This window comes from Peromyscus eremicus, chromosome 8a (assembly GCF_949786415.1).
Source record: "Peromyscus eremicus chromosome 8a, PerEre_H2_v1, whole genome shotgun sequence".
NCBI lineage: Eukaryota > Metazoa > Chordata > Mammalia > Rodentia > Cricetidae > Peromyscus > Peromyscus eremicus.
In genome coordinates, this window is record NC_081423.1 from 61,458,850 (window position 1) to 61,484,157 (window position 25,308).

A 25,308-nucleotide genomic window follows, 5' to 3' on the forward strand; every position below is an offset into this window, starting at 1 on the left:
ACAGTGCCAGGGTCATCATAAACGTACAGTACAGTACATGTCAGCTGTTATTCTAGTAGTCTTGTTGCAGGCTCGAAGGTTAAGACACAAGAAAGGCCCACGAATTCTTAAGAGGCATTTACCTGAAGGCACTTAGGGACTCTCTCAGGCCGTTAAGAATCTGGCACCTACACCACGACAGCCCAACCCCGAGTCAAGTGCGGCTCACTCGGTAACTGAGGGAAAGGAGCCACTGAAACAGGGTTCCTTGACTTTCCACCTGCCCACCGTGTCCCTGACCCGAGGATGCACACCCGCGGTGCCTGAACACCCAGTAGAGGCGTTGGGCTGAGCGCGCAGAGGCCAGTGGGGGCGTGGCGAACGCAGGTCCCGCCCACCACGACGTACTGCGGCCCCGCAGCCAATCCGAAAGCGCGTATCGGGTTCAAATAGAGTCGGCGGGTGAATGTGGCCAAGTCGACTTGATCAGAAAAGTGATCAAACTGAGCATGTGGAGGGTTAAAACACTGAATCTCGGCTTGTCGCCGTCGCCCCAACCGGAGAGGAGAGAACTCCCGCGGACAGGGCACTGCCAGGGCGAGGCGTCGGCGGGGCCGAGGCCGGTGAAGTCCGGGTCCCAGCGGGGCAGCGGGAGGCTTTTGTTGGCTCCGCGGCCTGGCGGTTGTGGGAAGACACTTCCCGGAGGGAGGAGGGCCGCGCTTGGCTGAGCAGGGTTTCCTCACACTCGCTTTCTCTCTCAGGAAAAAACAGCTATGAGAACTCCTCTCCGAGAGCTTAAACTGCAGCCCGGGGCCCTCACGGATTCAGGGAAAGGACCGCCCATGTTCTCCACGTTGACCCCGTACCTGCGCAAGCTGGAGCTGAAGGTGAGATTCGCCTAGGCAGCTTCTCAACTGGGCTGTTTGCCCAGGCCGGGTGCTCAGAGGAACAGAGGGCCAGGGCTGGAACGTAATTAATAACGATAATGAAACCTTCTACTTCCTTGACATCCATTTACAGCTATTCAGGCCAACAGAGAGGTGCCCTAGGGTGGTTAAAACAAATCCACTGAGAACCTGCACCTCTCTTTAGCTGTTTTTATTACCTCTTTTCCCGTTTGACCTTTACCAGATTCCCGAGAAATACACTGGCTCATTTATGGAGAGGTCTGGTCTGTTTGATATAAGAGTGAGACAGTATCCTATGAATTAGTCAGAATTTTCCTGGATCCAATACTTTAAAATATTACCTTGCAGAATTGCCTTTACCGAGCTGTACTTTAGTCAAAAGTCTTTTCTATTATTCTTATTCTTATTTATTTGCTTATTTTGGTTTTCCGAGACAGAGTTTCTCTGTGTTACAGTCCTGGCTGTCCTGGAGCTCACTTCGTAGACCAGGCTAGCCTCGAACTCCTTGAGATCCACCTGCCTCTGCCTCCCAAGTGCTGGGATTAAAAGGTGTGCGCCACCACCGCCCAGCAATTATTATTGTTTTGGTTTTTTGAGACAGGGTTTCTCTGTGTAGTCCTGGCTGTCCTAGAACGCAACTCAGTAGACCAGTTTGGCCTGGAACTCAGAGACCCACCTGCCTCCCAAGTCCTGGGATTAAAGCCACTACCTAGTTTCTTTTCTATTTTTAAATTTTGTTTTAAAAAGCGTTTTAGATTTTTTATTACTTGTCAAAGGACTTCAGAGAAGTACAAACTGCTTTTGTAAAAAATTGTGAAGGAAAGAAATTGACCCCTAGGGTTCTTTCTTTTTTTTTGGTTTTTTGAGACAGGGTTTCTCTGTGTAGCTTTGCGCCTTTTCCTGGATCTCACTCTGTAGACCAGGCTAGGCTCGAACTCCTTGAGATCCACCTGCCTCTGCCTCCCAAGTGCTGGGATTAAAGGTGTGCGCCAACACCGCCTGGACCCCTAGGGAATTGCTATCCTTTTGTCTTGCTGTTAATGAGAACGATGAAGCTTACCATTCTTTTGAAATATGGAAGTTTGCTCTTTTTTTCCCCTTCGGACCATGATTTTGTTCTTTGATTTTGTGGTATTTGGTATTGAACCTAGGTCCTTGCGCTTGCTAAGCAAACACTCTGCTACTGAACTAAATACCTCCAACCCTATGTCATTAACTTTATCTCTTCTGTCCATAGTGACTCTAGATTCTGACAGTACTTGAACAGACTGCATCCCCTATGCAGTCCCTCCTGCCGTATCTCTTAGATGTAGGTTAGAATTAGAAAAAGACATGGAAAGGTCGTAGTTGAGCTAAAGTCTCCCATTGACATGAACAACGGCTGGGTCCCCATTTATGTGTGGGATGCGTTAGGGTCCAAAGTGACTTCCTAGCTTTCTTTCCCTGCTGGTGAGTCTGTGTAGTAACCAGCCAGGATTGGCTAGCTTCTTACCTCAGAAGAGATAGTGAGGACTCTTTGCTTTTTCTTCTTTTTTTTTTTTTTTTTTAGATTTTGTTTATTTATTATAGTGTTTTGCCTGCATGTACCCCTGCAGGCCAGAAGAGGGCACCAGTTCTCATTACAGATGATTGTGAGCCACCATGTGGTTGCTGGGAATTGAACTCAGGACCTCTGGAAGAGCAGTCAGTGCTCTTAACCTCTGAGCCATCTCTCCAGCTCCCTCTGCTTTTTCTGAGTTTGGATATTATGATGTACCCACAGTTACGTGTAGAGGACTGAACTGACTGCCTTAGTCAATTATTTTTGTTTCTTTTGGCAGGAAAGGAGCAACAACTCATCTCCCGTGGATTTTATCAAGGCTGAGAACTCATCTCCTGTGGATTTTATCAAGACTGAGAACAGCTTCCTTTCAGAACAGTTCAGCCACCCTTCAGAGTACATGGAAGCTTGTCAGTATGAATCTGATCTAGCTCCCGAAGGCTACTCTTCTCTCAGTGCATCTGAGAAAGCAGCAGAAACAACGGATGATGTTGTGGTAGAGCCAATGGATGAAAGTATACTCAAAACCATGGTTCTTTTACCCCTTCTACCAGGGCAGCAGCAAGACCTGATGCCCGAGGCTCCCTTAGAGCCCATAGCAGAGAAAAACAGCAGTTCTCTAAATGAGTCTTTGGGGCTGGAAGATCTGGTGGGAAAGGAGGTGGCACCTTGTGTGGAAGACGGCTTTTCAGAAGTTGTTGCTGAGAGGCCCGAGCAACCTGCATTTCAGGACCCTCCATCTCATGGCTTGGAAGACCCACCCAAACCCTGTCCTGAACAGTTCCACTGCTCTGAAGAAAACCTAAGAGGCATCAACGCTGAAGCTGCACCTGAGGACTTAGTACCTTCTGGAAATGCCTTGAATTTCTCTGTGGCCTGGCTTTCTCCTTCAGCTGCCCTGACCGACGACGACTTCCCTGCTGATCATGTAGATGCAGGGGAGGAAACTGTAGAGTGCAGAGTTATACAGGAACAGGAAAAGAGCTTTCCCACATCCCCCGAGGGGGCTGAACTGGGACATCAAGCACTTGCTGCAAATGCGGAAGACGTCCCATCCGTATGTCTGACATCAAGTCCAGTAGAACTGGGACCCCAGGAGGCTCCAGGCTCAACTGTAGAAGATGCCGGTAGGACTCCTGGCTTGGAGTCAGAGGCTTGGATGTCCCCACTGGCCTGGCTAGAAAACGGTGTGACTACGTCAGCCATGCTCCAAAGTCTCCGCCAGAGGTTATCCTTTCCTTCTGTGCTTCAGGATGCTGCCGTTGGCAGCACACCCCTCTCCACTTGTTCTGTGGGAACTTCTTTTACTCCTCCAGTGCCACCAGAAGTAGGTACCAAGCACAGTACTTCAGAGACAGAGCACCTCCCCTTGGGGTAAGTGTCCCTTCCAAGCTTGTGCCTCTGGAGCTCCGATACTCTAGCCTACCACTGGCATCTCTCTCTTCCTGTCGTCTTTTCTTCTTTCCTGTGGTAGCTGCGGGCCCCTGGATCTGACTGCCTTGTCCCGACACGACTTGGAAGAGAACCTGTTGAACTCCCTTGTTGTGCTGGAAGCTCTTTCCCGCCAGCTACAAGCCTGGAAGAGGCAGCTCCCTGTCCCTCCCCGGGAATCTCAAGACCGTAGCACCCAGACTGACTGCTCCGCTTGTGGGGTAAGGAGCGTCTTCACAGAGCTCGGAGGATCCCAGTGACCCTCTGCCTTAGAATTAAGCTGAGAAAGAAGCTGCCAGAGGGAAAAGAGGATGCCTTAACCACAGGCTCAGTCTTAGAATAGGTGTAAGCACTGAGAACTTAAGCCAAGTATAGTGCTATGTGCATGTAATATCAGGTCTTGGAAGGCTGAGGCAAAATGATCTAAAATTCAAGGCCAGCCTGGGCTATAGAGTTTGGGGCTAGCCTGTCTTTTTTTTTTTTAAAGCTGAAGGCTGGGTGGTGGTGGCGCATGTCTTTAATCCCAGCATTTGGGAGGCAGAGGCAGGTGGATCTCTGTGAGTTTGAGACCAGCCTGGTCTACAGAGTTCTAGGACAGCCAAGGCTACACAGAGAAAACCTGTCTTGAAAAAAACTTAAAAAAAAAAAAAAATGGGGCTGGAGAGATGGCTCAGAGTTTAAGAGCAGTGACTATTCTTTGAGAGGTCCTGAGTTCAATTCCTAGCAACCATGTAGTGACTCACAACCATCAGTAATGAGATCTGGTGCCCTCGTCTGACATGTAGGCAGAACACTGTATTGGCATATGCCTTTAATTCCAACACTGGTTGGATCTCCAAGTTTGAGGCCAGCATGCTCTACAGAGCTAGTTCCAGGTCAGCTAGGGCTACGTAGAGAAATCCTGTCTTGAGAAAAAAAAGGAAAAAAAAAAAAAAAAAGATCTGGTCATACCTTAAAGCGTTGGGTGCTGACTGTACAGGGGTACGTCCAGACTTGCCAAGGCGGGACAAGTAAGCAGTTACTTATTTCTGTCGTGCTCAGAATTGAACCCAGGGCCTCTGTGTCCTGGGCAAGTCCAGAGCAGTATCTTTAGCCCAAGAATCATTTTCTAAGTCATTATCTTCCAGATATATTATTTACTAATTGTTTTCTTTCCTATTTCTCCATTATCAGTTCCCCGGCCCTCTCGACTAAGGAAGAACATACTTATACTTCCCTTCCAATTTTTACAAGCCAGTCAAGGGCAAAGAAAATCTTTGCACGTGTACTGTGAAAGCAAATGACTGCAGTGATTAAAGAATGTGTCATATCAGTGGGTCATGCAACTTTTTTTTTTCAGACAGGTCACTCTTAGCCCAAGTTAGCCAGAACTCACTTTGTAATCCAGGCCAGCTTTGAATTTTCAGTGATCCTCTATCCTCCAGCCTCAGCTTCTCAGAGTACTAATTAGGATTATAGATATGAACCACTGTGCCCAGCTGGATCAATAAACTTTGTCTTTTTTTCTTTTAGATTTGGTTTTTTAGACAGAATCTACCATGTAGCCCTGGCTGGCCTAGAACTCACAGAGATCTGCCTTCCTCTGCTTCCTGAGTACTGGGATTAAAAGCATGTACCACCAAGCTAAATAACATTTTTCTTTCGGTGTTTTTGAGGCAAGGTCAAACTGTAACCCAGACTGGCCTTGAACTCATGGTGTCCAGTCTCCTAGATGATGGGTTATGGTCAAGCTTATGTCATCATGGCCAGCTAATTAAGCTTGTGTGTGTGTGTGTGTGTGTGTGTGTGTGTGTGTGTGTGTGTGTGTGAGAGAGAGAGAGAGAGAGAGAGAGAGAGAGAGAGAGAGAGAGAGAGAGAGAGAGAGAGAGAGGACACAGCACTTGGAGGCCAGAGGCTATCTTTTGGAAAGAGTTTGTTCTCTTCATCCATTGTTTGTTTTTGTTCTGGGGATAGGAATCAAGTTGACAGGGTTACATGGTCAACTTGCCAGCCCCTTATTAAACATTTCTGATGAAAGTTCACTAAGATTTTTGGAATATGTCCCCAAAGGAGTTCTTAGTCTTGGGTGACATGCCCTAGTTATTCCCATTATTTAGCAGAAGGATTATAGTGTTGTTAGAATGGGAAAAAGTCATGAATCTTGCTGAATCATGTTGTGTTGTGGGAATCATAGTAATCTCATACAGGAGAGAAGCTTCATCTGTTTGTTTGTGGGAGACTCCCGATAAATTTTTCCCGGCTGTGTTTAGGGTTTTATTCAAAATTAGAATACTGTTGCAAGAGAATGCATGAGACTGGGAATGATTATCTCAAGGGAACTAATTCAGACTCAGACAGACAAATAATGCATGTTTTCTCTCCTGTGCAGACCCTAGATTTTAATCTGTGTGTGTGTGTGTGTGTGTGTGTGTGTGTGTGTGTGTGTGTCATAAAACTAGAGAGGGGACCATGAAAAGGGAAAAGGAAAAAGGGGAGAAAAAACCTAATGTAATGGTTTACATGTGACATGAAAGGAGGGGACGTTTGGGGGAGGGGAGGCAGGGGATGGAGGGAAGAGGACAATTGGAGAGAACAGAGTGTGCCAGACATCGCTGGGCTGCAGAGGTGGCTCAGGTCTGACCGCACTTACTAGCTGGCAGATGACCTTTGGATTCCAGCACCAATATGGTGGCTCAAACTGTCCTCAACTCCAGTTCCCTTTTCTAGCCTCTGTGGGCACCAGGCATGCTTGTCACATTCATACATGCAGACAAAATGCTCATACACATAAAATAACTCTTAGGAAAAAAAAGGTTTTTTTGGTTTTTTTTTTTTTGTTGTTTTTTTAAATGCCATAATGAAACCCATTGCTTTGTACACTCATTTAAAAATAAATAAATAAAAAGCCAGGCATGGTGGCACATACCTTTAATCATAGCACTTGGGAGGCAAAGGCACATGGATTTCTGTGAGTTTGAGGCCAACCTGTCTACATAGTGAGGGTATGGGAATATGTAGGACTACACAGAGACCCTGTCTCACAAAAAAAGAAAAGAAAAGAAAATTTAAAGGACAGCTATAATATTAGCCTGCCATGGTAATGACCAGTCCAAGCACTCAGTAGGTAGAGCCAGGTTTGACACAACTTTGAGACCAGCCTGATCTGCTTAATGAATTCCAGGCCAGGCTGACTTCAGGGTGAAACACTCAAAAACTGAGAGATGGCTGGGCATGGTGGCACACACCATTAATCCCAGCACTCAGGAGGCAGAGACAAGCAGATTTCCGAGTTCGAGGCCAGCCTGGTATACAGAGAGAGTTCAGGACAGTTAAGGCTGTTGTTACACAGAGAAACTGAGTCTTGAAAACACACACACACACACACACACACACACACACACACACACACACACACACAGGTTGGGAGAAGGGGTCTGGAGAGATGGCTTAGAGGTTAAGATTAAATACTGCTCTTGCAAAAGACCTCAGTTCAGCTCCCAGCACTCACACTGGGTGCTTCACAACTGTCTGTCATCCTGCTTCCAGGGAGATCCAGGGAGATCCAATATCCCTGGCCTGTTGAGGCACCTACCCACACATGTACACATAATTAAAAATAATAAAAATAAATCTTAAAAAAAAAAAAAAGCCAGAAAAGGGCTGTTGAGATGGCTCGGTGGGTAAAGGTGCTGTACAACAAAGCCTGATGCCCTGAGTTTGATCCCCAGGATCCACGTGGTAGACAGAATCGCCTACTGCATGTTGTCCCTGACCTGCGTGTGTGCGGTCACTCACATAACTGAAGGGATTGAGAAACAGCAACAAAACCTACATAGGAGATGTGAGAGGAAATGACTTAAGATGTATTTTTCTTCCCTTTAAGGCTTAGTTTTCACGTGCAGGTGCCCTTGGAGGCTAGAGGTGTCAGATCCCCTGGAACAGGGTTTACAGGTGGGTGCTGTGAATCAAACTTGAGTGAGAGGAAAGTAATTTTTTAAAGACCTCTGTTCTGGCAGGACCTGATTGTGTGCCCATCCCAGCACTGGGGAAGATTGGGAGGATCAGGAGTTCAAGGTCTGCCTCAGCTACCTGTGAGCTAAGGGCCAGCCTGAGCTTTGTGAGACCCTATCTTTTGTTTTATTTATTTATTTATTTTTTAATTTTATTTTATTTTATTTATTTATTTTTTTTGGTTTTTCAAGACAGGGTTTCTCTGTGTAGCTTTGCGCCTTTCCTGGAACTCACTTGGTAGCCCAGGCTGGCCTCGAACTCACAGAGATCCGCCTGCCTCTGCCTCCCGAGTGCTGGGATTAAAGGCATGCGCCACCACACCCGGCCTATTTTGGTTTTTGTTGTTACTGTAAAATAACAATAAAGAGCAGTGTTCTAGAGGACTCTAGCTATGACATCACAGACTTAGGAAGAAAGAGAATAGTGATGGGAAAAGAATGGAAAGTCCCAGTATGTGGCTGTAGTAGCTGTAGTGATTGATGTTTGGAAGAGATGGTGTCCCCAAACCCTCTCTTCAATTGCAAGTACTGTCAAAGCAACTTGACCTTTCTCCCTAAATCTGGAAACCATGGGCTCCTTGTTTCTCTAGCTGGCCAATTGCTTTCTTGAAATTTTTTGTGTCTTTTTTCTTGTCCTTGGCCTCATTTCACGTCCCCAGATCTGCCTTCTATCCTTTTCCTGTGAAGCTGCCAGGGCCTTTGGGAGGCCACTGAAGCAGAAGCAGAGAAGGGAAGTGACATCCCTTCAGCCATTTGCCGTCACCACGCATGTTCTTGCTGCTTGGTTGCCTCTTCACAGTAATCACGTCACCTGCCTGACTGCCCAGCTCTGAGCAGTGTGTGTGGCCCTGTCCAGGACGTGGGGGTTCCTCTTTGCCTTTCTGCACAGTGCCATAGATAGATTGCTTTGCCGGGGAAGGGGGCTGTAAACTCCAGGAGACCTGAGGGTGACGTGACAGCCTGCTGAGAGCCAGAGTGCCAGTGCTGGGGGACTCAGGACTGCCGCTTCTGCAGTACCCTTTACTGTCTTCCTTTGGATGCTGATGAAGACGCCCACTGAACACAGTATTGCTTTGTAACCCAAGTGGCGGCGAACTCAGGACCATCCCTCAGCCTCCCTAGGGTAGGATTACAATCTGTTTGCTACCAGGTCTAGCTTCTTGCTAAGATTTTTAGCTGCCATAAGAAAGTAGACAAGTAAAGTAAGAAAATAGGGGTTGGAGATGGCTCGGCGGTTGAGGGCATTTACTGCTCTTCCAGAGGACCGGAGTTCTGTTCCCAGCATTCACATCAGGCTCACAACCACCTGTAGTTCTAGCTCCAGGGAAATCTGATGTCTCTGGCCTCTGTGGGTACCTGCACTTAAGTGCACACACACACAGGCACACACATATACATGTAAATAACAATTAAGAAAATAGAAATAACTTAGATAGGGCTGGGATATCGCTCTGCCATAGAGCAGTTGCCTAGCATGGATGAGGCCCCAAGTTCATTTTCTAGCCCTGCAGGGAGGAAGGGCGATTTTGGGTGGTAGAGGAAGTTAGAGATCAGTTGATAAGTGCATGGTGAGCATGCTTGAAGACCTGAGTTTGATCCTCAGAAGACAGGTAGAAACCCTGTCTCGAAAAACCAAAAAAAAAAAAAAAAAAAAAAAAAAGCTGGCATGGTGGCGTGCATGAGCTTATAATGGTGTAATGATTTTTTTAAATTTTTATTTATTTATTTATTTATTTTTGGTTTTTCGAGACAGGGTTTCTCTGTGTAGCTTTGCGCCTTTCCTGGAACTCACTTGGTAGCCCAGGCCGGCCTCGAACTCACAGAGATCCGCCTGGCTCTGCCTCCTGAGTGCTGGGATTAAAGGCGTGCGCCACCACCGCCCGGCTGATTTTTTTTTAATGAGTGGGTTTTGCCTTTGTATATAAATGTGTGTACCACTTGTGTGCCTGGTGCCTGAGGAGGCCAGAAGAGGGCCTCAGATCCTCTAGAACTACAGTTACAGATAGTTAGAGTTGCAATGTGGGTGCTGGAAAGGAAACTTGGATCCTCTAGAAGATCAGCTAGTACTCGTAACTGCTGAGGCATTCCTCTAGCTGCTGTTTTTAATTAAAGAAAAAAAATCTTTATTTTGTGTGTATGTTTTGTTTGCATGTATGTATATGTGCCACATGTGCATTTGGTACCCATGGGGGCAGAAGAGGATGCCAGATGCCCTGGAACTGGAGTGAGGGATGGGTGTAAGCCGCTAAGTGGGTGTTAGAAACTGAACCTGTCTTCTTAATTGCCAGCCATCTTTCTGTCTCCTGCTTTATTTTATATTTTAGCTAATATACACTGGTTTCATTGTGGATTTTTGTTTGTTTGTTTGTTTTTTGAGACAGGTTTTTTCTATGTAGGCCTGACTGTCCTGGAACTCACTTTGTAGCCCAGGCTGGCCTCGAACTCACAGAGATCCACCTGGCTCTGCCTCCCGAGTGCTGGGACTAAAGGCATGCATGCCACTGCCTGGCTTGCATCTGGCTTTAAAAAAAAAAGCTTTATTTATTATTTATGTGTGTGTGTGTGCTTGAGTGTGTGTACAGTATGTCATATGTCTACAAGTGTCTACAGAGGCCAGAAGAGAGCATCTGATCATCTGGATCTAGAGTTACAGGCAGTTGTGAGCCACCTGATTTCAGTGCTGGGTGCCATACCAGATCCTAGGGACTGAACCTGTGTCCTCTGGAAGAGCAACAAGTGCTCTCAACCACTGAGCCATCTCTCCAGCCCCACACCCAGCTTTTTACATGGGCTCCGAGTAGTCAGACTCAGGCCCTTGTGTGTGCAAGGCAAGCACGTTACCATTATCTCCAGCCCCCTCTAGGTTTTTCTTTCTCACTTGGCTTCATCTGATTGTGAGCCTAATTTTTGCATCTCATGAAAGTCACTGGCACGAGGGAGCATTAGAGGCTGCTGGTGTATGTTATCCATCTAAAAAGAGCAATTCTTTCTTTGGCTAGGTCACTAAGACACCTAAACATCTTCAGGACAGCAAAGAGAGTAGACAGGCTCTGCTGCAAGCCAGGCATGTCATGGTGAGTGTCCGGTGAGCGTCGGGTGAGCCTATACCACTGGGGGCCCTTGTCAAGATAAAAATGGAGGATCCTGCATGGTTAGTAGATGGCGATACATAGCTGTGGCAGTGAAGGGACCATCCCAGACCTTTGTCAAGAACGTCTCACTGTTAAGATCTTTGAATTGGGGGGTGGGGGCACTGGCTTTTCCTAGCAGTGTCCCTTCATCTTACTTAATGACTGCATTTGGTCTAGCCTTGCCATCTTGTCTTCTACAGCAGTCATGGGTGCTGGTCTCCAGAGAGCTGATGTCCCTGCTCCACCTGTCCCTGGCACACATGGAAGAAGACAGAATGACAGTGAGTCAGGAGGTGAGCATCGCCAAGGTGACCGTAAGCCCGGAGGAAGGCACAAGACATAGCATCTCATTCTTCTTTTGTAGTCCCAGCATGCAGAAACTGTGGTTTCCTCCTGTTCTCGTGTACTGAAGAAACTGAGGGCAAAGCTCCAGAGCCTCCAAACAGAAAGGGAGGAGGCAAGGCACAAAGAGGAAATGGCCCTTAAAGGCAAAGATGCGGTAAGGTGTTCCTGGATGCAGGACTCCACTTCAAGGTTCTGTAGGAATGACTGGAATTGTAGAACTGCCTGGCCTGGAGAATTAAGAGCTACTGGGGGTCTGGGCAGTGGTGGCGCACATCTTTAATCCCAGCACTTGGGAGGCAGAGACAGGCGGATCTCTGTGAGTTCGAGGACAGCTTGGTCTACAGAGTTCCAGGTCAGCCAGGGCTGTTACACAGAGAAACCCTGTCTCGAAAAACCAAAAATAAATAAATAAATAAATAAAAAGAAGAGCTACTGAGGTCTCTGTGGTTCTGGCCTTCTGTGCTGTTTTCTTTTTACACACCAAGTCCTTGCAACCTTTTTCCTAAACAGGCAGAGGCAGTACTGGAGGCTTTCCGTGCACATGCCAGCCAGCGTATCAGCCAACTGGAACAGGGTTTGACATCTGTGCAGGAGTTCAGAGGTCTTCTGCAGAAGGCCCAGACCCAACTGGTAATTGTCGTTTCCTTTTTTGAGACAAGCTGTCACTGTGTAGTTGAGATACTTTGCTATGTAGACCAGGCTGGCATTGAACTCACAGAGGTCTGCCAATCTCTGCCTCCTGAGCACTGGGGTTTAAGGTGTGCGCCACCACTCCCGACTCAACTGGTAATCTAAGGGCATTTTTGTTCTTGGGGCTCACGACACTGACAAGATGGTCTCACACCCCCACTTAGCTGCCTCCGTGATGATTCCCTTCCAGATAGAACTTCACACAGAGCAAGAGGGGCTGGCTCAGCAGACAGTGAGTCTGACTTCTGCCTTGCAGCAGGACTGGACAGCAATCCAACTGGATGTGAGTATGTGGGGCCATCACAGCCACTCCCTTGGAGGCAGTTTCCTGTCCTTGAGTGTGCTCTACTGATCCAGTTATTTTGGTAGTATGGGACATGGGCAGCTTTGCTGAGTCGGTCTCGAGAACTCACAGAGAAACTCACAACCAAGAGCCGGCAGGCCCTTCAGGAACGTGATGCTGCAGTCGAGGAAAAGAAGCAGGTATCTTGGAGTGGGGGCTACTTAGGCCTGCTTTCACTGCTTGGCTCTGAGGTGTCAGGAGCTCAGTTGTTACCTTTGACTCCAGCACGTCCACTTCAGTCATTTGTCTTGTCTCCACTTGTTCCTGGGGATCCGCTTCATTTTTGCAGTGTTGCTGTTCTGGAAGTTTGCACTCTTGTCCGTAAGGAAAAGCTGCAGCGAGTCCTGCAGTTCTTGACTCAGGAGGAACTGTTGGAAGGAAACTGTCTTTTCTAGGTTTCAAAGGAACTTGAACAAGTCTCTGCCCATTTAGAGGACTGTAAAGGCCGAATAGAACAATTGGAGTTGGAAAACAGTCACCTTACCACAGGTGTGTGTGCGAGTGTGAACACGCGCATGTATGCAGGTGCATAAACAGTTGACCTGCTTGTCATGTGGCAGAAGAGTAAGGAGGTGTTCTGGAGCACTTGATTTGGGACAAAATTGTATGTGTGTGTGTGTGTGTGTGTGTGTGTGTGTGTGTGTGTATGTGTGTGTGTGTGTGTGGTGGTGGTGGTGGTGGTGGTGATGGTGGTAGGGCCCTGACTTAGGACCACCATGGTGTCATTAGGATACTTTTGTTCTAGATCTCGAGGCTAAGCTGCAGATTCTGACTAGCACAGACAGCCAGCTAAAAGAACTGCAGAGTCAGCATGCCCACTGTGTCCAGGACCTGGCCATGAAGGATGAGTTGCTGTGTCAACTTACCCAGAGCAACAAGGAGCAGGCTGCTCAGTGAGTTCCTGGAAGGTTATTATGGCAAGAGACCCAGCCTGAATGGGGTCTAAGAGATGGTCTGTTGGCAGATGGCAGAGGGAAGAGATGGAGCTGAGACACACACAAGCAGAGCTGCAGCATCAGAAGGCTGTGCTGGCCAAGGAGGTCCATGATCTGAAGGAGACCCTGGAGGTAAGCAGTTCATCTGGGAGCAAGGGGTGGGGAAACCTCAGGACTGGGAGTTAGAGGCTGGACTGGAGAAAGCCTGTCCCAAGCTCTAAAGTTCCCTCCTCTCCCTTCCCTTCCATCCCTCCCTCTCCTTCCTTCCTTCTTCCTTCCTTCCCTCCCTCCCTCCCTCCCTCTCCTTCCTTCCTTCCTTCCTTCCATCCCTCCCTCTCCTTCCTTTTTCCTTCCTTCCTTCCTTCCTTCCCTCCCTCCCTCCCTCTCCTCCCTTCCCTCCCTCCCTCCCTCCTTCCCTCCCTCCCTTCCCTCCCTCCCTCCCTCCCTCCCTCCCTCTCCTTCCTTCCTTCTCCCATCTTTCCAGTTTGCAGACCAAGAGAGTCAGGTCGCTCACCTGGAGCTGGGCCAGATCGAGTGTCAGCTGAAAGCCACCCTGGAAGTGCTGCGGGAGCGCAGCCTTCAGTGCGAGAACCAAAAGGACACTGTGGAGAACCTCAGGTAAGAACCTGCGACCCTTTTTGTTCCCACCATGCCGCCTTTTTCCCAGCAACCCTTCCAGAGGCTGAAGTCTCTCTGAAGAGAACCACGGGAGTGTTGAGTTTCTCTCTCTCCTGGAAAACGGGGATCTGGGAGAAGTGTGCAGAGTCAGTGTCTGGTCTTTGCTAACCTTTGGGGTTCTGAATTTCAGGGCGGAGCTGGCCAGCACTGTAGCAAAGCATGAGAAAGAGACCCTGGAGAAGACATACCAGCATTCTCAAGAGCTGAGGCTGCTGGCCGAGCAGCTGCAGAGCCTCACCCTCTTCTTACAGGCAAAACTAAAGGAGAACAAGGTAGGACCGTGGGTTTCCTTCCCATCCCGTTGTATCTTCGTCTCTGTTCTTTTTCATTTTCAGTTCTCAGAACTGAACTTGTGGCCTCACACATATCAGGACAGCACTCTGCCACTGAGCCTTATTCCTATTCTCCAATTCACCAGTTGCATCTTTCTTATATAGAATAGACTTTTTTTTTTTTTTTTTTTTTTTTTTTTGGTTTTTCGAGACAGGGTTTCTCTGCGTAGCTTTGCGCCTTTCCTGGAACTCACTTGGTAGCCCAGGCTGGCCTCGAACTCACAGAGATCCGCCTGGCTCTGCCTCCCGAGTGCTGGGATTAAAGGCGTGCGCCACCACCGCCCGGCTAGAATAGACTTTTTAAAAACAGATTTTGTTATATTTTATTTATGATTATGTGTGTGTGTCTAGGTGAGTGTGTGCTACATGTGTGCATGTGCCTGTGGAGGCCAGAAGAGGGCGCTGGATCCCCTGGAACTGTAGTTACCAGCTATTGTGAAATGCCCATGTGGGTGCTGGGAACTGAACTAGGGTCCTCTAGGGGAGCAGAAAGCATTCATTTCGTTTGTTAGTTTTTTTAGAGACAGGGTTTCTCTGTGCAGCCCTGGCTGTCCAGGAACTCACTCTGTTTGTAGACCAGGTTGGCTTTGAGCTCACAGAGATCCACCTGCCTCTGCCTCCCAAGTGCTGGGATTAAAGGCATGTGCCACAACCGCCTGGCTAGCAGACTTCTTCAAAACCCCACTCTTGCTTCATTCTGTGACCATCAGTGATTTTAAGTTACCTTCAGGCCCTCTTTAGCCTGTCACGTATACCTTCTTCTGCCTTCCAGTTAGAAGCCTCTCGCTCCAGTTAGGCTGCTTGTACACCACACACATCTCATTTCCATTTACATCTTGCCTCCAGACAGTTCCATATCCATATCCATTCTCTTCTGCTTTCCATTGGAAATCCTTTCTTTTTCTGTGAAAATCTTCTGTGGTTTCTTCCTGTGTTCCTGACATACTTGCTGTCCTTAGGCACTTGTATTAATTTTCTTTGGTTATTAGTATTTAAAGAAAGAAATTTAGCCGGGCAGTGGTAGTGCATGCCTTTAATCCCAGTTCTCTGGGAGGCAGAGGCAGGTGAATCTCTTAGTTCAAGGCAAGCCTGGTCTACAGAGTGAGTTCCAGGACAGCTAGGACTATACAGAGAAACCCTGTCTTGAAAACACACACACACACACACACACACACACACACAGAGAGAGAGAGAGAGAGAGAGAGAGAGAGAGAGAGAAATTTAGCATTGCCTTTTTGGCTTCTCCACTGTATGTGCTAAACAGTAAGTGGTTGATATTATTCAGCATTTAGAATTAATTAGTTTATTCAACAGTTAGAGATAAAACCGAGATCCTCTTCTCCAGCTGGGTAGGAGCTGAACACATAAAATGCTAAAAGTTCTGCAGTGAACTTCAGGGAAGACAGATATAAAGTTGTCATTGTGACTTAATGTTTATTATCTGTGTGGGCTATTGTGGAAACTTGAAAGGAGGGTCATTTTATCTTTTGAGAGTTTAGGACACCGCCGGGTAGTGGTGGCACATACCTTTAATCCCAGTGCGCGGGAGGCAGAGGCAGGCGGATCTTTGTGAGTTCGAGGCCAGCCTGGTCTACAGAGTGAGTTCCAGGACAGGTTCCAAAGCTACAGAGAAACTCTGTCTTGAGAAACTAAAAAAAAAAAAAAAAAAAAAAGGGGGGGGGGTGCGGCTGGAGAGACAGCTTAGTGGTTAAGAGCACTTACTGTTCTTCCAGAGGACCCGGGTTCAATTCCCCCAGCACCCACATGGCAGCTCACAACTGTCTATAACTCCAGTTCCAGAGGACCTGGCACCCATGACAGAAACACCAGTGCACATAAAATAAAAACAAAGAAATTAAAAAAAGAATTATATATATAAAGAAAAACAAACAAAACCCAAAACAAAAAGATTCCTGACATCAACTTTAGGTGTGTGCGCACACACATGTGAAGAGACATATATATACACACATGCATGCACACCGCACATGTACACATCAAAAGAAGGAAGAGGAAAAATACAGGATTTAGAATAAGTAACTGAACTTGGTGACTGATGTGGAAGCAGAAGAGTGACTGATGATGATAAAATGACTAGAAAGTGACACTGTGTTTAGGACTGGGCCCGGCATACTTTTCTCATGTAGGGACCAATCACAAGTGTTTCAGCTTTGTGGACCATCTGGCTTCCCCTTGCCGCTCAAGCGTAGCCACTGACAGGACTGAAGGGAATGCATGTGGCCTATGTCCTCCTGAAACATTGCCAGAACAGTTGGCAAGCTACAATCTGCTGCCTGTTAGGAGCTAGAACAGCAAATACTGAACTAGGAACAGATTTTTGAGAGTGAAACAGAGAAAATGGTGAATTTAGCTTTATACACACTAGTTTTTAATGTAGAACATTCTGGTGGGTTCATAAGTGGTTTTCTTTGGGCCCGAAGACTGGGAAAAAGTCCAGTTGAGTGAAAGGGATTGAAGAGTCATTCATGTGGAAATGATGTGGAGTGGAAGTGTCTGTAGAGTTAGAGAAGCCAAGCACTCGGGCTGGAATAGCGTCAAAAAGGACTGAACCCCAGGCAGGCTTGTGAAGTCCAAGAGTTAAGGAAAGACCTGTGAGTTGAGAAAAGAAGCCTCTCTAAAGCCTGTCCATGAAGGAAGGTCATAATCCAAGATCATGATCGAGAAGAAAAAGTTTCCAAAGTGCCTGGTCATCAGTATCAAACAGGCCCAGGAAGTAAGAGCTGGGAAGTACCTGTTGTTTTTGAAAGTAAAGGATGTCAGGCTGGAGAGATGGTGAAGAGCACATATTGTTCTTGCAGAGGACCCGAGTTCGATTCCCAGCACCCACATCTGGCAGCTCACAACTGCCTGTAACTCAGCTTCAGGGGATCTGACATCCCTCTGTCCTCACTCATGCAGACAGATACACATATACCTAAATAAATAATAACAAAAATATTTGAAAAAAAGAATGTTGAAATAAAGAAAGTAAGGATGCCAGTGGTGAACTAATGGTAAGAATTTTGACTGCTGAATCATGGGTAGTGAGAATCTCAGGTAAGAATTATAGGCAGGCCTGCCTTCTCCCCCTCCCCCCAGTAAATATAAGAGAGAGGGCAGTAGTAGCTAAAAGACTTAAGGTTTTGTTTTTTATTTTAAATGACTGTGGTTTTAGTGGGAGAAACTTAAGCACGTGAGCATGTTCGGGGAAAGGCATTAGTGGGAAGCTGGAGCTGGGACCGGAAGGTAGAGTGGAAGCTCATTCTGGAAGGGTAGGAGCATCTCGGAGCTCAGGAATCGCCCTGAGTACAGCTGGACAGCTGACTGATGTGTTTTCTCTCCTTTGTCCTTAGGCTGAACCAGAGATCATTCTGCCCAGCACAGGCTGCGCCCAGGAACACCCTCTGCCCACTGATAGCACCGTGTCAGAAAACACCCTGACAGCAGTGGCAGATGAAGGTTAAAGACCTTGGGATTTAAGGGAGGGGAAGGTGACCGCTCCTCACGTCCCCGGCTGGCACTGGTGCACACCACTAGACATGTCTGTCTTACCCACTTCCCCTGCAGCAGTCCCCCGGGTGGGTCACCAGGGAGACCCTCTCTATGCTTGGTATTATTGTTTGTTTGTTTTTAGAGACAGTCTCATATAGCTCAGGATGGCCTTGAATTTCTAGGTACCTAAAGGTACCTGGTTTATTTTCGTTTTAGAACCAGAACCGGTTCCCGTACCGTTGCTCGGAAGTGGTGAGAGTGCTTTCACCCGAGTAGCATCAGCCATTTCCCTTCGGCCTGCAGGTAGGACGGGCTCCAGGGACCATGCCTCATTTCTCGAAGACCTGGTGGTGATGAGCAAAGACAAAGCAGAGACGTGCTTTGCTCTAAAAACCTCAATTCTACTCGGGCTTCTTTTATTTCTGCCTTTTGGGATCTGTGATGTTCTGGATATTGAAACCCTGTGGGTGGGGAACATAAAGTTGTGGAAAGAGTGCTTGTATACCCCGTCCTAGGCAGAAGGGCTGTACCTCTATCTAGGACTTTGTCTTTCAGAGACCCCAGACCTGGAGAAGAGCCGGGCGGAAGTGAGTACTGTGTTCCTGGAGCTGCAGGGCCTGTGTTCTCTGCTGCAGGGCTCTAAAGAAGAAGCCGTTGAGGCCCTGCAGAGGCAAATGTGAGTGGTGTTAATGACAGGGGTGATGGGACAGCCCCTGATGCCACGGCAGAGGACAGGAAAGAGGCCGACTTCTTCCCTCCCACAGCTGTGAACTGCAGACTAGACTACAGGACCAAGAAGAAGAGCATCAGGAGGCCCAGAAGGCAAAGGAAGCAGACGTAGAGAAGCTGAACCAGGCCTTGTGCTTGTGCTACAAGGTGAAGGAAGGGCCTGAAAGTGGGGCGATGAGGAACTGGGGCGGCTCCACCGGCCCACTGGGAGCCCCTCTCTAGGAATCTAGGTAGTGGGGGGTTTCCAACGACTGCCCTAGTTTTGCCCTTTTGGGGTCAGACATTTGATATCTGAGACTTAGCTCTGGGCTGACCTGTCACGTTCAAGCAGACCCAGGAGAGAAGCCTATAACTGAAGCAGAGCTCTGAGACCAAGGATGTGCCATGCTTGACTTGGCCCTGAAGAAAAAGTGGACTGATACGAGCTAGTCCCCAGGGCTGAGCAAAGCTCAGGCATTCTGTCCTGCCTTCTGGAGCGAGCTGAAAAATAAGGTAGCTTTCCTCAGTATTTTCTCTCCTGTTTTTCTTCACAGAATGAAAAGGAGCTCCAGGAAGTGATACAGAAACAGAATGAGAAGCTTCTCGGGCAGATAGACAGGAATGGCGAGCTCATAGTATGTTTGGTCCTTGTGATGTTGTGCTGGGGCCTCTGCTTCTCCCACCTGATGGAGTAGGGAGAGGAAGGACCCCAGAATGCTACTGGATTACCTCTGCTCTTGTTCCCAGAGTCTCAGGGAGGAGGTGACCCAGCTCACACGTTTACTGCGCCATGCAGAGACAGAGACCAAAGTGCTCCAGGAAGCCCTGGAAGGCCAGCTAGACCCCAGCTGTCAGCTGATGGCTACTGAGTGGATCCAGGAAAAAGTGTCTCTCTCACAGGAGGTAACTCAGAGGTAAAGGATCTGGACACCTAATGGGCACCCCAGGCTGTGTCCCTATTAATGTGGACATATTTCTAGGTGGACAAGCTGAGGGTCATGTGCCTGGAGTTGAAAAATGAGAAAGCGAAACTGGTGGTCAAGTACCAGAGCCATGTAAGGAACTGTTTTCTCCCATGGCAAGCAAGCGTCCTGCTGGACTGCCTGTGCCCCCTCTAGCTGTGGTCTTTAAGTAGGGTTTATGAAGCCTGTTTGCATTTTAGAGGAACATTCTCGAGGAGAACCTTCGGCGCTCTGACACGGAGTTAAAGAAGCTCGATGACACTATTCAGCAGATCTACGAGGTAAAAGTGAGGGAGGTCCCAGGACTGCGCAGGAGTCCTGAGGAGCACAGCTCTGGTTCTCAGCCTGGGCTGGGAGTAGGCCTGACTCCTTCCAGTGGGTTTCTCCCCTCCAGCCTCACGGGCCAGGAGCTTTGGCTTCAGCCCTGTGATTCAGAGCTGCTTTCTCTGCCTCTCCCCAGACTCTGCTGTCTGTCCCAGAGGTAGTGAAGAGTTGCAAGGAGCTACAAGGATTGCTGGAGTTTCTGAGCTAACAAAATGAAAACAGTGGGCTAGTGGTGTGCACCTGTAGTTCCAGCTACTCCGGAGGCCGAGGCAGGAAGATCGCCTACTCCCAGGAGTTGAGACCAGTGTGGACAATACGGCAAAGAAACTGAAAGCTGGATCCCACTTCATTCCTTTCTCCTGCAGGGTCCCTTACCCTAGTGCTAGAACCAACTGGCAGAGAACCAACTATGTTTTATGGTATTTAAATAAAGCGTATTTAATGTAGTCCTTGAGTCCGTTGGATCTTATGTTGGGGGTAGGAATGGACAGATGAAATCAGGGAGGTAGCTCAGCCCTCCAGCCTGGCACCCTTCACACCCTCACCACCTCCTGTTGCAGCTAAAGCCAGGGCTGTCTATTTTTCTTTGCTTGATTCTCTTGCTTCCACAAATAATGGGCAATGGACTGCCTGTTCCCTGGATCACTGCCTGGGGGGAACAGAAAAGAATCCATTCATTTACTTTCTCCAGTCCCCAGGGGGTAGGCACTGGTAAATGTGGGGCAGAGAACAGGAACTCAATGTCATTAGTCCAGGCCTTGAACTGGGGCACCCCGTTAGGTGGGCCTTTGTCCCACCTCCCACCTGCGGATTGTTTAGATGTCTCTTCTCTATACCAGGCTCAATCCCCAACATTCAGCATAATGCCTTTCACAGCAAAAGATGGACCCGTGGCAGAGGCAAACACAGGCCATCTCATTCCTCTAGGGCTCTGGTGGCAGGGCTCCATGATGTGGGAGGAGCGCGGTCTTTACAACCTTGGGGACCCTGGCGGAGGAGTCACTCCACCTCACTGCTCCACCTCTAAAGGCGTGGCCTTACCCCAGACCAGTCCTGGGGAGAGGGCGGGACTAGCACGGGGAGGTGTCTGCCCCGCCCCCAGGGAGTCACGTAGCTCTGCGGCATCCGACACCTTATTTACTCCAGCTTGGACTGAGCTACTGTCTGTTGCCAACCAGACCCGAAGTGAGCTGTGCCTGTGGCTCTTGCTGCTGACTGGTACAGGTAAGGTCCCAGGCAAAGCGGAGATGCTCAGCATCCCTGTTTCCGTTCCTTGGCTCTTCCCCTGCTCTCCGTGCTCTGCTTCGTGGGTCCCTGGTGTACCTTTTCAACCCTAGCCTCGCATCCTCTGCTTTCTGTGTGCTTGAAGCCCCATGGCTCAGGAAAACCTTGCTTCCCCGCTTCCTCCTAGCAACTCAGCTTTTCGAGTTCCAAGTCTTACTCAGCCTCTAGGACTTTTTCACTGGGCTAGCCTCTCCCACCGAGGGCATTTTAATCTCAGTTCATTTCTGCTCCTTCTAGGTGGTCCCCAGGTCTAGGCTACAGGCCCAGGAAGAGCATCAGGACTGGTTAGCCTGCATCACCATCACTGGTCCCACCTTCCAAGGCTCCTTCCTGCTTCTCTTGCATCTCTTCCTCTTTCCCACACTCCACTCACTCAGCCTTAATTCCTTGCCTCTGGATCCCCCCTAGGAGTTTGACTTGTGGGGAGTCAAGCCTCCCTATTTCCTGTGCCTCCTGGCACACTGGGGAATGCTTCTGGGTACTGGAGATGACCTGGTGGTGTCCCTTTCCTGTCCTCTCATGTAAACCCAGCTAGCCTGTTGGCCCTCTTTGCTCCCATACTTGCGGCCCTCTGGGGCCAGTCTCCAACATGAGTATGGGGAGTAGACAGTAGCATAGGCAGTCAGGTTTTCAGTATGGGAAAGAAGAGGTAATGGAAGGCTGGGGCTGTTATCTGTACCACTGCTACTCCATGACCTGTCCCCTGCCATGATGTGGATTAAATGTCTCATTCACAAATCTTGGAGAAAAGTGGGTTCCCCCCCCCCCCCCCCGCCAGGAGCCCTTTTGAAGAAAAGGAAAGGGAAGCAGAAAAAGGCAGGTCTTTTGTCTCCCTCAAGGGCCAGAGTCAGTGAAGGAAGAGTTGGCATTCTCAACGGGGCAGTGGTTTCCAGGAAGACCTATAGCTTCAGGGCTACCACCTCCCCATCCCCCATCCTGCATCTCTCCTGGAGCTGGGAAGGGTGCCCATCAGGGACAAAAGGAGATGTGGGAACTAGGGCTCTAACCCTGTTAGCTGTCAAAGAGATTGGTGCCACTCTGATGCCCAGGACTCAGGCCAAGGACTGCTGTTCAGCTTCCAGCCCTGTGCTGGGAAGGGCATTTAGTCTGTTTGGTCAGGAGGGGAAGCAGAGGAGTTAGTAGTTGGAGTCTAGCTTTTCTATCTTGTCTCCATTCCAGACAGCTGTCACCATGCCCCACTCGTACCCAGCTCTTTCTGCTGAGCAGAAGAGGGAGCTGTCTGATATTGCTCTCCGGATCGTGGCCCCGGGCAAAGGCATTCTGGCTGCAGATGAGTCCGTAGGTAAGTGAGAGCCTGTGGGCAGGGTTGACGAAAGGTTGCCAGCCAAAGAACAAGGCTGTCTTCCCTTTGCTTGCTTCTAGGCAGCATGGCCAAAAGGCTGAGCCAAATTGGGGTAGAGAATACTGAGGAGAATCGCCGGCTGTACCGCCAGGTCCTGTTCAGCGCTGATGACCGTGTGAAAAAGTGTATCGGTGGCGTTATCTTCTTCCATGAGACACTCTATCAGAAAGATGATAATGGTGTCCCCTTTGTCCGGACCATCCAGGATAAGGGCATTCTTGTAGGCATCAAGGTATGTAGCCCCTGGCCCTGCCTGGGAACTGGGTGTGGAAACTGGTGTATGTAGGAGGGGTGGCAAGGCCAGCCCCCAACTTATGTTTTTCTTTGCAGGTTGACAAGGGTGTAGTGCCTCTAGCTGGGACTGATGGGGAAACCACCACTCAAGGTATGTGGTGGGTAGGTGGGAAGTCCACAGAGGTATGACATGGTTGACACCGGCAAGATAGGGGCAGGGTGGTGAAGCTGGTACTGTGTTTCCAGGGCTGGATGGACTCTTGGAACGCTGTGCTCAGTATAAGAAGGATGGTGCCGATTTTGCCAAATGGCGCTGTGTACTGAGGATCGGTGATCGCACACCCTCAGCACTGGCCATTCTGGAGAATGCCAACGTGCTGGCCCGCTATGCCAGCATCTGCCAGCAGGTGTGGGCTGGGGGTTGGGCGGGTGGACGAATGCCCCATGCCTGGTGGAGACGTGCTTTTATAGCTTTCTCCCGTCCCATCTTCTGCTTCTCCCAACTAACCCTGCTCTTGCTTGCAGAATGGTATCGTGCCTATTGTGGAGCCTGAGATCCTGCCTGATGGAGACCATGACCTCAAACGTTGCCAGTATGTTACAGAGAAGGTAATGCTCCGTTGAGCTCAGACATGTCAGGGACAGCCATCAGGGGTGCCTGGACCCCATTCCTGCATCTTAGATCCAGGCACACTCTCACTTAGGGCTCTTTGCTGACTCCAAAACAGGCTTCAGAGAATGAGCCCGTACATCCTGTAACCACCCACCCCTGGATGGGGAGCATAGCCGACTGAACAGTGGCCCCAGCCCTACATAAACCTCCTCTGATTCCCAGGTCCTGGCTGCTGTGTACAAGGCCCTGAGTGATCATCATGTTTACCTGGAAGGGACTCTGCTCAAGCCCAACATGGTGACCCCTGGCCATGCCTGTCCCATCAAGTATAGCCCAGAAGAGATCGCCATGGCTACCGTCACTGCCCTGCGTCGTACTGTGCCCCCAGCTGTCCCAGGTACAGAACTGCTCCTATTACTTCAGGTCTGACGTTCAGGTTTTTCTGTGGCACAGGGATCCTTTACCCTGGAAAAAGTGTAGAATGATCAGTCAGTGTGTCTTCTCCCTCTACTCCAGGAGTGACTTTCCTGTCCGGGGGTCAGAGCGAAGAGGAGGCATCCCTCAACCTCAATGCCATCAATCGCTGCCCACTTCCCCGGCCCTGGGCCCTCACCTTCTCCTATGGACGTGCCCTGCAGGCATCGGCACTCAACGCCTGGAGAGGACAAAGGGACAATGCGGGGGCTGCTACTGAGGAGTTTATCAAACGGGCAGAGGTAGGGAGCTAGAGGTGACGACTAGGGAGAGATGGTGTGTAGCACCCGGAGGTCCCAAACTGGGCAGGGTTCCGCACCTGTGGTCTGGCTCAGCTGACCCCATTCTCTTTTGCAGATGAACGGGCTGGCGGCCCAGGGCAGATATGAAGGCAGTGGAGATGGTGGAGCAGCAGCCCAGTCCCTCTACGTGGCCAACCACGCCTACTGAGGCGCGCCTGCCCAGCCCACAGCCCTTGGCCTAGTCACGTGCACCCCGTAGTCACAGCCAGGGCCAAATCGCCACGCAGAGCAGAGGTGTCTTCATCCAGCACCAACTCGTCTTTTTCTCTCCTTTCTGTCTCGCATTGCTGCACCCGAAACCATGGAATGGGAGGGCAGGGAGGCCCCCTTAGTCTGAGGGCAGGGGGACTTTTCTAGAAGTCAGAACAGAACGTGTGGGTCTTTCCCCTGGCTCTGTCAGCCCTTACAGTTTTCCCATGATGGTGTAGCTTGCCCTTAGGCTCTCTCTTGGGATCAGGGGGAAGTGCACCAGCCCTGACTCATGCCCCGAGTACACAGCAAATAAATGGGAGCAAAACACACTACTCTGACTGTCTGATGCACACATTGAAGTCCTGTCTCCCTGTGTGTGATCTGCTGATCCTATCTCAGTGCCCTCTGACTATGGTGGCGGCGCGGTGAGATCTGAGTTTTACTGGGTTCACTGGGTTCACCATCCCCGGTTCAGGCTCCCACCTGCTGATCTCCAAAGCTGGAGTGGAGTTGTAAGAGGGTGTAATGGGGACTACAAGTCTTCCAGGGACTGCCACATCAAAGGCACTGGACTGCAGTTCCCGCACGATGAGCAACAGAAACATATCTCCTGAAACAGATTTTGTGCAGGACTCAAAGCAGAGAGTCAGCCAGACAAGCAGGGACGAGAGTGGGCCAGTTCTCTCTCATTTCAGCACTGCTGATTCCTGCTGGGGCCCGACACATTTAGGGAGAAATGTGCACTTGGGCACTTTCCCATAAGAAAACCTCCCAAGACTCTGGGCTGCCAGAGCTTGCCAAGGGCGATCGCCCACTTTCACGTAGAGAAGGGATCCATTTGAGAATCTGGGCAACGTTAGAACTGGTAGGGCTTTGTGCTGAATGTTGATCTCTGGGCTAGAGTGTGAGGTAGGGTGACACTAGACTGGCTGTGTCCTGTGAACTGGAGAAATCATTGCTGCTGTGTTCTGTGTGGCCTGACCTTATAACAAAAGAGCAGCCAACTCGGCAGTTTCTGTGATTCTGCCAGGCGGTGTTCCTCTAACCACTATGATGTGT

General features: G+C 49.3%; 2 protein-coding genes across 2 annotated transcripts; both read left to right on the plus strand.

Moving 5' to 3' along the window:
* The first annotated feature begins 367 nt into the window (after window positions 1-367).
* Window positions 368-20,233, plus strand: Spag5 (sperm associated antigen 5). Its single transcript, XM_059271288.1, has 24 exons — window positions 368-602; window positions 741-866; window positions 2,708-3,801; window positions 3,902-4,079; window positions 10,847-10,921; window positions 11,179-11,271; window positions 11,343-11,477; window positions 11,834-11,953; window positions 12,204-12,296; window positions 12,383-12,496; window positions 12,752-12,845; window positions 13,102-13,249; window positions 13,321-13,423; window positions 13,776-13,909; window positions 14,100-14,241; window positions 17,655-17,760; window positions 18,010-18,096; window positions 18,349-18,469; window positions 18,558-18,669; window positions 19,056-19,136; window positions 19,249-19,404; window positions 19,482-19,556; window positions 19,664-19,744; window positions 19,924-20,233. Exons 1-24 carry the CDS (start codon window positions 489-491, stop codon window positions 19,993-19,995), a joined length of 3,654 nt encoding a protein of 1,217 aa, XP_059127271.1. The 5' UTR covers window positions 368-488; the 3' UTR covers window positions 19,996-20,233.
* Window positions 20,234-20,878: 645 nt separating this feature from the next.
* Window positions 20,879-24,578, plus strand: Aldoc (aldolase, fructose-bisphosphate C). The gene is made up of 9 exons (XM_059271287.1): window positions 20,879-21,011; window positions 22,251-22,374; window positions 22,455-22,666; window positions 22,765-22,819; window positions 22,915-23,075; window positions 23,194-23,277; window positions 23,504-23,678; window positions 23,798-23,997; window positions 24,113-24,578. The coding sequence occupies exons 2-9, from the start codon at window positions 22,263-22,265 to the stop codon at window positions 24,203-24,205; spliced, it is 1,092 nt and encodes a 363-aa protein (XP_059127270.1). The 5' UTR covers window positions 20,879-21,011; window positions 22,251-22,262; the 3' UTR covers window positions 24,206-24,578.
* The last annotated feature ends 730 nt before the right edge of the window (window positions 24,579-25,308 follow it).

Excerpts from the sequence above, each read along its gene's own strand:
- Spag5 (XM_059271288.1), top strand. The coding sequence starts at position 489 with ATGTGGAGGGTTAAAACACTGAATCTCGGCTTGTCGCCGTCGCCCCAA. Across the intron at positions 17,761-18,009 it reads GACAGCAGTGGCAGATGAAG|AACCAGAACCGGTTCCCGTA; the intron begins GTTAAAGACCTT and ends TTTTCGTTTTAG. Across the intron at positions 19,745-19,923 it reads CTATTCAGCAGATCTACGAG|ACTCTGCTGTCTGTCCCAGA; the intron begins GTAAAAGTGAGG and ends GCCTCTCCCCAG.
- Aldoc (XM_059271287.1), top strand. The coding sequence starts at position 22,263 with ATGCCCCACTCGTACCCAGCTCTTTCTGCTGAGCAGAAGAGGGAGCTG. Across the intron at positions 22,667-22,764 it reads GCATTCTTGTAGGCATCAAG|GTTGACAAGGGTGTAGTGCC; the intron begins GTATGTAGCCCC and ends TTTTCTTTGCAG. Across the intron at positions 23,998-24,112 it reads AGTTTATCAAACGGGCAGAG|ATGAACGGGCTGGCGGCCCA; the intron begins GTAGGGAGCTAG and ends TCTCTTTTGCAG.